At 40.4% G+C, this 14383-nt stretch overlaps 1 protein-coding gene across 9 annotated transcripts in view; it reads left to right on the forward strand.

The window, feature by feature from the left end:
* Nucleotides 1-14383, forward strand: part of CLASP2 (cytoplasmic linker associated protein 2) — a gene marked incomplete at its 5' end in the record, with an annotated part of 155946 nt that overhangs the window by 117755 nt on the left and 23808 nt on the right. For 6 of the 9 annotated variants that reach the window (XM_080934581.1, XM_080934583.1, XM_080934582.1 and 3 more), the window contains 4 exons: nucleotides 6966-7129; nucleotides 9291-9369; nucleotides 9496-9546; nucleotides 13564-13707. In XM_080934581.1, coding sequence (XP_080790707.1) covers nucleotides 6966-7129; nucleotides 9291-9369; nucleotides 9496-9546; nucleotides 13564-13707 — 438 coding nt within the window. The remainder of the gene's footprint in view (nucleotides 1-6965; nucleotides 7130-9290; nucleotides 9370-9495; nucleotides 9547-13563; nucleotides 13708-14383) is intronic. The other 3 variants (XM_080934585.1, XM_080934587.1, XM_080934588.1) reach the window with 1 other exon arrangement.

Below are 14383 nucleotides of genomic sequence, written 5' to 3' on the forward strand. Positions count from 1 at the left end.
ACATCTGGCCCATGGTTCTTCTCTCAGCACTCAGTTGGGCCTCCTAGTCCTCTTCCTCTTGGCTCTTACTCAGTCCTTCACTATAACTGGATCTAACGCTGTCTCCTAAGACCCCTGCCACATTTCTCTCCTCACCTTTCTCTTCTGCATGGATGTCAGCCCTCAAGCAGGAACCGTATTTTCTGCCTCTGACCATCTTCCTTCCTGCTGAGATAGAAGGAGCTCTCACTTTGAAATGCTTGTTCACTAAAAGCATGTACATCCCGTCTCAACTCCTACTCTTGTGATGATGACCCCAACCTTAAAGTTATTTCATTGCTTTGTCATAATTGTCATTTTGCTAATTAGGAATTGTAGTATACTTATATGTGTTTTCTGATGGTCTTAGACAACCCCTGAGAAAAGATTGTTTCTCCCAAAAGGGGTCTCAACCACAGGTTGAGAAATGCTGCTTGCTGTGCTATGTGGTCTCACCTACTTGGCTTTTCAGGTGGTTCTTACAAATTCCAGTTGGCTGTTTGACACTTTTTGTTTTGCTCTGCTTCATTTTGAATCTGTTCTGTATTTGGAGGTACTTTTTCTTTCATTTACAAAACACGGTGTGGGCTGGAGAGATGGCTCAGCGGTGAAAAGCACTGACTGCTCTTCCAGAGGTCCTGAGTTCAATTCCCAGCAACCACATGGTGGTCCACAGCCATCTATAATGAGATCTGATGCCCTCTTCTGGTGTGTCTGAGGACAGTGACAGTGTACTCATATATAATAAATAAACCTTTTAAATTTTTAAAAAAGAAAACACAAGTATCCCTGTGATGAATAAAAAGGCAGTTTCTTACAGAAAATGTTTTCAGCCCACATTAGGTTGACTACTCCAATAATGGAATCTGCAAATATAGAAAGCTACAGTGTGAGACTAAGTGATCTTACCATGGCATATGTATAACAAGAACATAGACCATATGACACCAAGTGTACCACTTATAACACAATAATAGCAAATATGGATAGTGGTGTGTGTTCTGATTCTCTGTGCAGTACTTAATTAGCAATGTCTGCCTTAGCTTACCAATCTATGTAACAGCTATAATAGGATCGACCTTAAATAAAGTGTTGATAATGATTCAGCAGAAATATGTAAAGCTTTTAGATTAGATCTCTTCTATGGTTCTTACTATAGAAGTTTTAGAACAGCAAATGTAAGAGTTTTTTTAAAATAAGTTTTTAGAGACTGCCTTTCTAATTCTATTGTTGAGAGTGGAATGTTTCTATGTGTGGTTCGTGCACATATTTTCCTGGTATGTGTATTTGTGTATGTGTGTATTGGTGTGCATGTGTGTTTGTGTCTGGTTGTGTGCTTGTGTACAGGTGTGTCTGTATATGTGTTTTCTTGTCTACAGATGCATATGGCTGTGTCCATGCAGAGATGTTGGAAGAGATGTGTTTAGTGTCCCCATTTGCGTACGCTTTATTTCTTTAAGCATAGCCTCTTCCTCAGTCTGTAGTTCCGTCTTCAGCTAGGCTGGTAGCCAGTAAGTCCTGAAGACTTCCTGTGTCCTTCCCTGACCACTGTGAGATTACAGGGGCAAGCAGGACCACAGCTCGTTATGTGAGTGCTGGGATCAGGACTCAGGTCCTTATAGTGAACCACACTCTCTGACCCCCAAGTTTTCATTTTTACTGCTGTGAATCGATTTTATGCCTCCCCAACTCCCTCATACGTGTGATACCATGTATTGAAACTAACCTAACCATTTCACTTTCATAAAGGAATTCTTTAATTAGAAAAAAAAAGAACCATCTCCATTTTTGAATTGGAACTTTGAACCCTGGGTTGCTGTAGAAACCGCCCTGTTACTGCTGTACTAGGACCCAGCTGAGTGTTGTTAGGTAGTCTTCTCTGGTCTGATAAGCATTGTAGCGAGACCAAGGAGCAAGCTGCTCGACAGTCTGAGAGTAGGAGATGGCAACACTCTCACCCCAGAAAGTAAAGTGTGAAGGGAATACGTGTTTTTACTTACATACAGTACACGACATCACAGAAGTCATGTAACTTGTCAAGGTGCAGAGAGAAGATGAGAAAGTAGTTTTAGACACTATGGTTTGGAACCAAATTTCGACACTGTTGATAAATGGAAATGAGGTTTTGTTAACCATTTTTTCTAAAAGTTATTCCACATGTGGATTGTGCAACAAAGCAGTATTTGTAATGGGCTGGGTCTCTGAGGGTTTGAGGACAGGCAGGGCTACATTGTGAGACTTTGTCAAATAAATAGGTAAACAAACCAATAAGCAAACAAACAAGAAAGATTTTCACCAACAAACAAAAGAACTCCTCCCCCCTTTCAAATTTCCTTGACAAGGAAATGAAGCAGACCTGCAGAGAAATCCCGAGCCTTTCTCCTATGTTGTTCATGTAACTCTTGTTTTAAAAACTATTTTGAGTTTTTTCAGAAAACTTAGTAAAACATTTGTTACTTTTAATTTTCTTCAGTGTTTTTCTCCCCCATACAGGAACTTTGCATTGATGGCGACTAATTTGTGTGTTTTTCTTTTTTTCTTTTTTCCTTTTTGCATGCTGTCCCCTGTGTTGGAACTCTCAATAGAGAGTAAGTTGGTTCAATATTTGTTGAAAAGCTAACTTTACTGCATGACTGTGGAATTAACCCGTTTTCTCTGTTTTCTCTCCTGAAGAGTCCGTGCAGTGTGGGACCCTTTGCAATCCACGAAATGCTATTCGCAGTTACGCAGGCTGTCATTCTGTTTGGAGATGTGCTTTTAATCTACTAATTGATCTAATTTGATTATGTTCTTCTGTTTCATCAGTGATGGCTGGCACACCTAAAATAAAGTAGGCTTCCATAAGAAGAGGCTGACTCGGCTGTTACAGTCCAAGTATTTGTTTCTATCCTGAACAGTTCCAGCTGTGAAATACCAAATTGAGCCATTGAAGGCTCAAAATATTTCCCAAGTTTTGAGATTATTAAAAAATCAAACAAAACAAAAAACAATCATACTACCCCAAATGTACTTTCTAATGTTCTATTAATATCATTCTGTAAAAGTAAACAGGGGTTATAGACCACTAATTCTAAACTTCATCTTGTGAGATACAATTTTTATTCCTTCCGGTATATTAACATAAACATTTCTCCTTTCCTCGTTGGTGAGGAAAGGAGAGAACACTGACTCCTGAAATGAATTTTCTGAGGTAGCGGAAAGGTCTTGTATCATTTTCAATATATTATGGCTATAGTTGTGCATATATGTATGGATATATGCACACATGGTTATATACATATACGTATGGGTATATATATATGTATGTATGTGTATACACACACACACACACATACACACACACACACGTGCTCAGGAAGTACTATTGTTGGGATCTCATGATTTTTTTTTCAAATAATAGTACAGTTTTATGTGTAGTAGGCTGTGAATCATATCTCTGTTTTAATTATAGTACTTAACATTTTATCTGACTAAAAGAAATTTCTATCTGTGACATTCAGACAAGTCTTCTGGAAAGAAAGAACAGTTAAGACTTTGGGAGAAGTGTAATGGTAGACCATGCTGTTATTCTGAGTCAGGAAGATCGCCATGAACTTGAGGCCGTCTTGTGCTACTTAGTAAGTCTCTGTCTTGGAGGCAGAGAATTGTCTCAACTGATAAATGCTTGTTGTGCATGTATGAGGGCCTGAGCTCAGTCACAGAACCCACATTTTTAAAAAGCTGAACATGGAGATACATAGTTGCAATCCTAAGTGCTAGAGAAGCGAGGCAGGCTCCAGTCCAGAGACCCTGTGCAAAATCGGAGAGCACATAAAAATGATACTGAAGGTTGACCTCTGGCCTTTAAATGCAGGTGTACATGTGTGCTCCTGTCAGCATTCATACAGGAGTATGACAGGACTGTGGAGGGGGCCTTGCAGTACCTGCCTTCCCACCCCCAACACTAAATAGGTTGAATCAAAATTATCAAGTCATCAAATTATGCAAGTCATCCTGGTACACATAGTAAGACCCTATCTCAAAAATGAATACAATGTACATAATTATAAATTTCTGGGTGGAATAATAATATTATTATTTGAGAAAAGCTCAAGTAGTACTATGCACAGCTGGTCACATCACAAGTTCCAAATAGTTGGTGGCACATGCCTTTACTTCCAACACTTGAGAAGCAGACTTTGGGAAGGCCCAAGAGCTATTCTGAGAGTGAAGGAGAGCACGGTGCTGTTGAAGAGACAGTCGGGGTGAAGGCATTTGATACAATAGGGAAATTCCTGCCAAGAAGGAAGGAAAGACAGGAAATTGAAGAAAGCAACATCAACTTAGAGAAATCTCAGTCATCCTGTGTTTAAGAAAAACCCCTCACAGCTCAGGATAAGCAGAGGATCAGGTAGGGAGGCAGCAGAGGCACTTCAAGAACAAGGTACAGGGCTGGTAAGATGGCTCAGCAGTTAAGAACATAGACGCTCTTCCAGAGAGTTTGATTCCCAGTAACCATATGGTGGCTCACAGCCATCTGTAAAAGGATCCGATGCCCTCTTTTGACAATTCTGTGTACATGCAGACAGCACATTTAAACATACGTACATACCTACATGCATGCATGCATACATACATACACACACACACACACACACACACACACACACACACACACACACACACAGGGACTAGAAAGATTGGCCTTAGGAAGGAGTAAAATTGGATCTTCCTTAGGGAGGGTATTTAGATTAGGAAGTATAGAGGTAAATGGGATTCCAATGAAAGGCAGTGACAAGTGTCAGGCTCTGGTGTGATGCTCTAGTGATCACATGGCTACAGCATAGCCAACGCTAAATGACCATCGACACCTTGGAACAGGAAATTTGAAAACTGACTTATGCTTTCCAGTGTCTTAAGATTTTTTTTCTTTTTTTCCTTTTTCCCTGTTGTTGTAGTGCATGCCTTTAATCTCAGCAAAGGCTAATGGATCTCTGTGTGTTCGAGGCCAGCCTGATCTATAGTGTAAGCTCCAGGACAGCCAAGGCTATAGGAAAAACTCTATCTTGAAAAATAAAAAAAACCCAAAGATGTTCATGACAGGTTTTTATATGGAAAAATGTACTGTTGGAACCTTCAGACACTAGGAAACAGCTGGAACAGTAAAGGCAGTTCACCTAACAATGGGGAGTTCTCAAACGTGCTCCTTAAGAAAGAAACCCCTACTGTACTGTGTTGGTTTCTGTAATGCTACTATGGCTTATTTCAGGTGACCAGCAGCCTCACAGCATCCTCTGAAAACAGTCCCTCCCACTGACACCTGATTCTGTAACATGTGACTTGCTGAGGAATAGAAAAGCCAGGTGCAGCATGCTGCCAGACATGTGCTGGATAACCAGGTAGAGTGAGTGCCAGGTTAGACTCACAAAGTTGCCGCACACTAGGCCTAAGAAAATTCTTTTTACAGTCTTTTGGGCCTAGAGGAGAGAGCCCAAGTTGAAGAGAAGCACTCAGGCAGTGCTCGGTGGGGCATTTGCTTGGGAGGAGAACGGAGTAGAGGGCTCTGCGTCATGGACACTGCTGCGGGCATAGCTCCAGAGCTCGGGACTTTACAGCTGCTGGTTTCACAAACCACAGCGCCGTAAGAAAATAACAGAGGTGTTTTGTTTTTTTTCCTTTTTAGCCAAGTTTCAAGTGTTAGAGCTTAGTTCTAATTCTAAATAAGAGGAAATGGCATTGCCAACATAAGTGGCAAATGCTAGAGTTCATTACAACTACATAAAGGAAATGCCAGAAATATTGAGAACGAAACAATTTCAAATTAGCAGTTACTTGGGAGATTATTGAATATTTTATAACAATAAAATGAACATAAAATGTATTTTAAAAGACATAAAAATAACATGGTTTTAGTCACTTGTTTTGGTTTTGATTTCTCTCAGTCTAGCATGACCATGACTCTTAAGAATATTTTTCTTCTACTTAAAAATAAATTTTCCTGTGTAATACTGACTTATAAGAAACAGAACTTTGTCAAGGGTCACTTTTCCAGAATATTTTAATAAGATATAACCTATGAGTATTAGTTTATCTTCCCCTTAAGTTTCATTTTGACCTTATACAGTACTGGCATTTTAATCTTAAAATCAAGTATAAAATTCATCAACATAGGTCAGGCATAGTGGCGCACACCCTTAGTCTCAACATTCATGAGGCAAAAGGCAGAACATTCATGAGTTCTTTGAGGCCAGTATGGCCTACAGACCCAGTTCCAGAACAACCAGGGCTACACAGAGAAACACTGTCTTGAGAAATTAAACATAAAACCCACTGGCACAGAAATAATTAAAACTTCAGACTTAACTGAATTTTAAATATATTCTTTTATTCTCAATTTTGTTATTCAACTTTTTGTTACTTCAGGCTATTTAAAATTACCTTTGGGGCAGTTTTAATAAATAATAAATCTCATACGGAAAAGTTGATGTAATTTGTCATTTTGAGAAACCTGAGGATTTCTAATCAGCATATTATTGTAGATACGTTTTCTACTTTATGATGACTATAAGTACAATAATTTTCTAATTTGCACAGTACTATTTTTAAAAAGCTGAGTGCCCTTAGAAACATACATAGCAGCTCCTCCATTTCTTAGGAAAGGAGTCTCAGTTTAACTCACTTAAGCTGTAGCATTGTTGCTAACATTAGGTGTGCCAGCCATCATGGGCAGTTTCCTTACCAAGTGATGCTGCATGGACTAGCTAATTGTCAGACTTCTGCAGAAGCTGGTCACAGCGCAGATGCACTCTTGTTTCAGAGTCCACTGAAAAGCAAGAGAGGTTTTTTTTTCCGCTTGGCTGCCAATCGCTGTGCCTCAGATTCCTTTTCCATCTATTTCTGTTTTGGATTGAGCATAGAGGTCAATGTTTTCTCTCTCTTCTTCCTACTTCTCCCGTTACCAACTACAGGTGTTCAGCATGTTTTTGGAGACTCTAGTAGATTTCATACAAGTCCACAAAGATGATCTTCAAGATTGGTTGTTTGTACTGCTGACACAGCTGCTGAAAAAAATGGGTGCTGACTTGCTTGGTTCTGTTCAGGCAAAAGTTCAGAAAGCCCTTGATGTTACAAGGTAATGTTCTGTATGTGTTTCAAGTTTAGTTAATGATAATCATGAATATTTACCCCGTGTTGAAGTTTTATTCATACTGGTTTGAATACTTGAAGCTGTTAGCTTGTCTTAAGTAAAATATAAACTGATAATTTGGTCCCGGCACTTGAGAGATGGAGGCTGAAGAATCAAGAGTTCAAGGTCATCCTTGACTATGAAGTGAGGTGAAGGCCAGCCTTCAGTAGACTGTCTCAAAACAAAAGCAATAAAGATACAGGTAGAAGAAGTCTGAGGCTGGTAGTGCAGGTCTTTAATCCCAGCACTTGGGAGCAAAGGGAAGTAGATCTCTGTGAGCTCGAGACTATCCTGGTCTATATCGTGAGTTCCAGGACAGACAGAACTGCATAGATATGTGATATGACCCAGTCTCAGAAATAAAAATAAGGGACGAGAGTAATTGCTCAGTGGTTAAGAACACTGGCTGTGCTTCCAGAAGTCCAGGATTCAGTTCCTGGCACCTACTTGGCAGCTCACACCTGTCTAGAACTGTGTGTGATCCAATCCTCTCTTCTTGTGTGCAACTATACATGTAAATAAAATAAATAAAGATCTCATTTAAAAATAAGTTAAATGTATGTTTAAACATGTATATAGGGCAGGGCATGGTGCCAGTCACTTACAATCCAGCATGTGGGAGTGAGAAGGAGCAGGAGTTCAGGGTCACAAAGAGAGAGACCCTCTTTCAAAAAGCAAACAAGACAAAGCAAGAAGATGTGATTAGAACCAGGTACAGTGGCCAGCCCTATAATCCCTTTTGCTAGGACACTGAGGGAGGAGGATTGTTTGAGGCCATGACATTGAGGCAATCGTGAGAAATAGAATAAAAGCTTATCTCAGAAGACAGCAAAGACCAGTGGTGCATCTGATAAAAAGGCATTGATTGGCCTTCAAGCGCTGTAACTTGAGCTTGGGTCTTCACAACCTAAAGGCAGAGAACCAGCTCCCTCCCACAAGTGCACCATAGCACATACATGTCCAGATACACACAGATAAATAAATACAAACGAAAAAGGGTGTTTGTTGTGAGACAGGGTTTCTCTATGTAGTCTCAGCTGTGAACTTGATTGACCAGGCTGGCCTTAAACACACAGAGGTCCACCTGCCTCTCTATCTCTCAAGTACTGGGACTAAAGGTGTGTGTCACCACCGCCTAGCTGAAGAAAATTTAATGTACAATCCTATCTTGACCTTTTAGGTAAAAACACCTAACTGTACATGTATGTGTGATTTGAACTGAAGTTTAATTTAATTTTACGTGAAATGAAACACTATTCCTAAATGTTAGAGAATGTTTCCTCATGCCATTGGCTCTCTAGTGCCTCCCTTCAGAATGCTTTAGCCCACTGGTGGGTTTCTACCCCATGAGCTCATTGTGAAGGGACTCAATTCACACACCCAGATACGAAGTTGAAACGAGTCTGCTTTACAGATTTTTGTTGGTGGTGTTTTTGGGACATAGAGTCTCAATATGATGCAGCTCTGGCTGTCCTGGAACTCACTATGTTGACCAGTCTGGCCTTAAATTGACAGATCTGCCTGCCTCTGCCTCCTGACTGTTGAGATTAAACGTGTGCACCACCACACTCAGCAGAAATTCAGATCTGAAGGAGAAGAGCCATGTCTGAAAATACTGAATTTTTATTTTTTCTAAGTTTTGTTTTGTTTTCAATTTTCTATTTTGTATATATGTGTGTGAGCTTTTCCTAAAGAGGCCAGAAGAGGACATTGGATCCTGTGGAGCTGGAGTTAGAGGTGGTTGTGAGCTGCCCACGTAGGTGCTAGGAGCCAGGTTCAGTTTTGCTGTAAGGGGCGGTCTGTGTGCTTGTCACCACTGAGCCCCAGAAGTGTGAACTGTTATTGAGTACATTTTTCTGATTAAATACATACAGGAGACAAGCAAGATACACTTTCCTAGTGTTGTGTCTTAATTCTTTACTGACTGTAAGTTCAAGTGCCTTTACTCTTGAGCTGTGTGTGCCTCCTAGGCTGCACCTGGGCTCTGTGCTGGCATGCCATCTGAGGTTCCATAGTCTTCTGCGGTGGAGTTTGTTAAGATGCAGACTTATCAACTTAATTTGGTTGTTTTCTAATTTTTTGGTTTTTGCTGTTGTTCTTTTTTCAGAGAATCCTTTCCAAATGATCTTCAGTTTAATATCTTAATGAGATTTACAGTTGACCAGACCCAAACACCAAGCTTGAAGGTAAAAATTTGGTTTATTCTGACATATTACAATTGATTATTTTATTAATAAAGTCAGGATGATATTTGTATTTTTGTCACAGAAGAAACTGCTCCATCAGTGGGCTCTGTTTTTATAAACTTTCAGATAGTCAAGCCAGCCCTGCGGGACCAGCTTCATCTTTTTTGGAGCACAAAGGTTTTTCTTTGGTTTTTGTTTCAGCCTGTATTATTTCTTTTCATAACCCTGCAGCATTTCCGGTAATGTCCTGTGCATTGATGCCAGTGCTAACCTGCCTAAGTCTGCTACACACGCACGTTCCTGATCTCAGGTGTCCTCCAGAGGCTTGGCCCATCCTTGGGAAATGCTCTCTGTGTAAACACGTTTTAAAAGCATCAAAAAATACGGCCATCTAACCCTATCCTGCTAATATGGAGTTATTTTGTAAAATCGTTTTTAATCTTATGTTTGTGACTTCCCAATTGTTTCTTCTCTTAATTGTAGTTTTTGGAGTCTGGTAATTATTTGGGCAAAACACAGCATTGCCTAGGTGCCTATTTTAATGAAAAAAAAAAAAATATATATATACACATCTATGCATATGGATACACACACACACATTTACTCTCAGTTTGTTTTCCCTATCTGAAGTAGTAACATTTTCTGTAATGTGGAATTTCTGAAACAAGTATGATGTCTGTATCAGGACTATATTTCTCAATTCTGTTGAGACACCTTTGCTAGTTGTGTGAAATGTAGGTAGATTCTGTTTTATGATTTAAAATGATTAACATTAGACAAGAAATCGTTTCGTTCTGGGATATGGCTTAAGTAATGGAGTGCTTGCCTGGCATGCATAGAGCCCTACAGAAGTGCTTCTCCTGAGCTGAGCCGTTGAGATTAAAGTTGGGAACTGAGGAGCACACTGCCTGTGCAGGCCTTGGAGTTTCTGCTCTGTTCTGTACAAATGTACTCTGCAAGCCCCACCCTGAGATCTTTTTCCTTTACATCCTGGGGTGCAGTTGTACCTGAGAATCATAGCTGACCCTAACAGGGCTGACATGCACCTGCACAGTGTCATCTTCTCAGAGCCACTATATAAAAGGACCCCTGGGCTTTTTGTTCTGCTGGCTTTCTTTTCTTCTTTAAAAAGTGACATGCAGAGTAAGACTTTAATTAATATTAATACATATTGTAGCTCACACCATATCCAAGACATTTCCGGGAATAGAAAACTTAGGCGTTATTATTACCTACAATATTTGATTAACTACATGATAGTAAAGGACTTGATGTAATTATGTGGTGGATAGTCAGTGGCTGCTGAAAATTTAAGTGACCATGTTTTGTGAGTCTGTGCAAATGAAGCCTAAGGCAGTCTTTAGAAACAGGAGTCGTGTGTAGTGGAGTAAGCCTGTGAGCCCAGCACATGGAGCACTGAAGCGGGTAGGCCATCAGTTGTTTGTCAGGATGGCACACAGAGTCCCGGTTACCCAAGCTCTGAAGCCATGACTCCAAGAGACAGGCAGTAGGAGAGGCAGTGAACTTGCTGAAGACCTAAGCAGAAAGACAAGCAAAGAGAAAAAGAGAGATGTGGGAAGCAGGTGAAAGAAAAACAAGCTTCCTGTGGGCCTGGAATCAGACACTCATTTTGTAATGTGTGTTTAAGTCCAGTTAGTAGCTATGGGAGCCATCTTTGTCACACTTTAGACAACAGAAGGTTATATTGCTGCCATATTTAATGCCCAGGTGTTTACAACTTGAAGGTGACTGACAGGATTAATTATAAAGAACTTGGTCACTGTGAGAGGACTGAAAGGTGGCCCAGTTCTTAACATTCAGGGGACTGGACTTGGTCTCCCAGCAACCAACTCAGGCAGTCCCCAAATGTCTGAGCCCCAGCTTAGGGGATTCATTGGCCACTTCTGCACCTGCACATAGGGCATACGTTCACACAGACCCAAACACATACATAGAGATGAAAATTGTTTTAAACCGTAGGAACTTAAAGAGATGAAAAGATGGCTCAGTGCTAAAGAGCAATTGTCTCACAAACAGCAACCAGAACTTGGATCTGAGCAGCCAGTAACAAACTGAGCATCCTGAAAATGCCCGTTAATGTTAGCGCCAAGGGATCCAGTGCCCTCCACAGAGAGAGAGAGAGACATACATTCACATAGAAGCACATACACAAAATACCTTAAAATGTTTACCAGGTTGCTGAGTGTGCTGCACACGCACTTTTAATCCCAGCACTCAGAAGGCAGAGGCCAGGAACCAACTTGCTCTATGTTGCAAGGTCCAAAAGAGCCAGGACTGCACACATACAGAGACCCTGTGTCCAACTAATAATAATAGTAAATATGTAATTAAAAATAAGTTTTAAAAGATAGCAGTAGACTGGCTAACAATACAAAGTTATTTTGATTAAATTAGTATGTAGTTGTTAAATACATGATTTTTTTTTTCTGGATTTTTTCTAGTTAGAGACAAAGATGCTGAATAGACCTTGGAGCTATATGGCTTTGTTCTTTACAGTGGAATGTACAGTTGCACCATTAGTTATAGACTGCATGACTTTGAGATATCCTACTAAAACGGGAATGTTTCAATTATTATATGTTTCTATGCTTGCTTGCTTATAATAGTTAACACCATATTTTTGTGGAAACCTTTTAAAACTGCAATACTTGCATTGCATGACAATAAATGTCCTTAATCCCAGCACGCCAGAAGCAGAGGTAATTGAACCTCTGTGAGTTCAATGCCAGCCTGGCCTACACAGAATTTGAGGCACCAGGGCTACATACTGAGTCTCTTGACTTCCAAAATCTCACAGACAAACCTGCCCACACATGTAAACACGCACACACATACACAGCACCCGAGTGCAGAAGAAAATGCTTAAAGGTCATTTGAAGTCCTGTGGATGTGACCAGGCCACAGTGCTTGCCTGACATTAGCAAGGTCAGTAGATTTAATCTCCAGCAAGGCAAATAATAATAGTTATTAATAACAACTTTTAAAAATAAAGGATCTCAGAGGCTGAAGAGGACCTAGTCTCAGCTCCCACCATGTATATGACCTCTACAACTATAATTTGAAGGCATTTGTCTTCTGGTCTCTTTGGCACCAGGTATATATATGGCACACATACATGGAAGCAAATGTTCATACACATAAAAATAATCTATAAAGATAATCGCAGCACACAGGAGGCAGAGGCAGGAGAATATCTTGAGTTGTAGGCCAGCCTAGATTGCAAAATAAGTTCCAGGTCAGCCAGGACCACACAAAGAAACTGTCTTGAAAAAACAAAGATGGGCTGGAGAGATGGCTCAGTGGTTAAGAGCATTGACTGCTCTTCCAGAGGACCTGAGTTCAATTCCCAGCAACCACATGATGGCTCACAACCATCTGTAATGAGATCTGATGCCCTCTTCTGGTGTGTCTGAAGACAGCAACAGTGTATTTATATATAATAAATCTTTAAAAAGAAAAGAAAACAAAAAGTTAAATAAACAACCCAGCCTTGAGAGATCCATCATTAATAATTGCTCACTAGAAGAATTAAAAATGTCTGAGCCTAGAAAGAAGAATGTGTGCCTCAGAAACAGGTCCATTTCCAGCCCTCTGGCTGCCTTTCATGCACCTTACATAAGGGAGTGAGTTGGGAGACCTGGGCATGTAGTTCAGCTAGTAGAGTGCTTGGCTAGACTGCACCAGGTCCTGGGTTTTATTCCCAACACCTCATAAACTGTACTCGGGAGAGTCAGCAGAATTAGAGAAGTTCAAGGCCGTTCTCAGCCACTCTGTGCATTCGATGTCAACCTGAGCTTAAATCTAAACAGTAGCTATGAAACCCTCTGCAAGTACAGGCTTGTCTTTCCATACCTTATCATCTAACACATCGGCTATTTCCCCAAAAAGAAGTGACCATGTAGGACTAGCCATCTGTCCTTTCTGAAAGCAGTTTGTTGAGGGAATCTTTAGTAGTTGTTCATACTCTGGAAATGGAGCGCCAAAAGTTCTACTGCTCATGGAAACAGGACTCCTCGCTTTACCATGTCAGGCGGGGAGGGAGCTGTAGCATTCTTTGGAGGTTTTTTGTTACTGCTGCTGCTGTTGAACTTGTCAAAAACTAATGGTAATTATCTCTGGTGCGTCACCTAGTGTCCCTCTCACTGTCCTCTTACATTGTGCTTTCCTCGACAGGTGAAGGTGGCTATCCTTAAGTACATAGAAACTCTGGCAAAGCAGATGGACCCAGGGGATTTTATAAACTCCAGTGAAACTCGCCTGGCAGTGTCTCGGGTCATCACTTGGACAACAGAGCCCAAAAGCTCTGATGTTCGAAAGGTTTGTTTGAGTGGGATCAAGAGATAACTTTAGGTATTTTTTAACTGATCTTTTGTTAGATACAAGCACTGTGTTTATTCTTCGCCATCAGTGAGGACTTGGGTTTCCTGTGCCTTGTTCACATCCTTTCCAGCTGTTCCTACAATACTTCACAATCAGTACTTGCTGCTGTGGAGATTCTTTTTTTCTTTTTCTTTTTTGCTTTCCAAGTTTTCACGCCTGCACCAAGTGATTTGCTACTTCCTCATTTCTTAAAGAAGTTCTGTTCTTAGAGTTAATGTCTGCATGGCTTTTCATGTCCTTGAGTTTTGTCTTAGAGTTAACTGTCTGTCTTGATTTTCATTTCCTTGAGTTATGTTGTTTTGAGACAGCCTTACATAACCCTGGCTAGCCTGGAACTTACTCTAGCAGACAACCTTGACATTCTGATCTTCCTGCCTCAACCTCCCAGGTGCCAAGACTTCTGCCACATACCGTTCCTGCCTAGCTTGACTGAGCTTTGAAGCATGTCTTGTTTAGTATATGTTAATATTGTTAGTATATGTTAATATTTTTAACATTTCTGCCAAGGGCTTATAGCTAGTATTTTTTATTGACTCGAAGATATATAACTAGTTTGTGCTAGGAAAATAACTCCATTCATAAAATACGTAAGAACTTGAGTTTATATTCCTAG

This window comes from Micromys minutus, assembly GCF_963924665.1.
Source record: "Micromys minutus genome assembly, chromosome: 21".
NCBI lineage: Eukaryota > Metazoa > Chordata > Mammalia > Rodentia > Muridae > Micromys > Micromys minutus.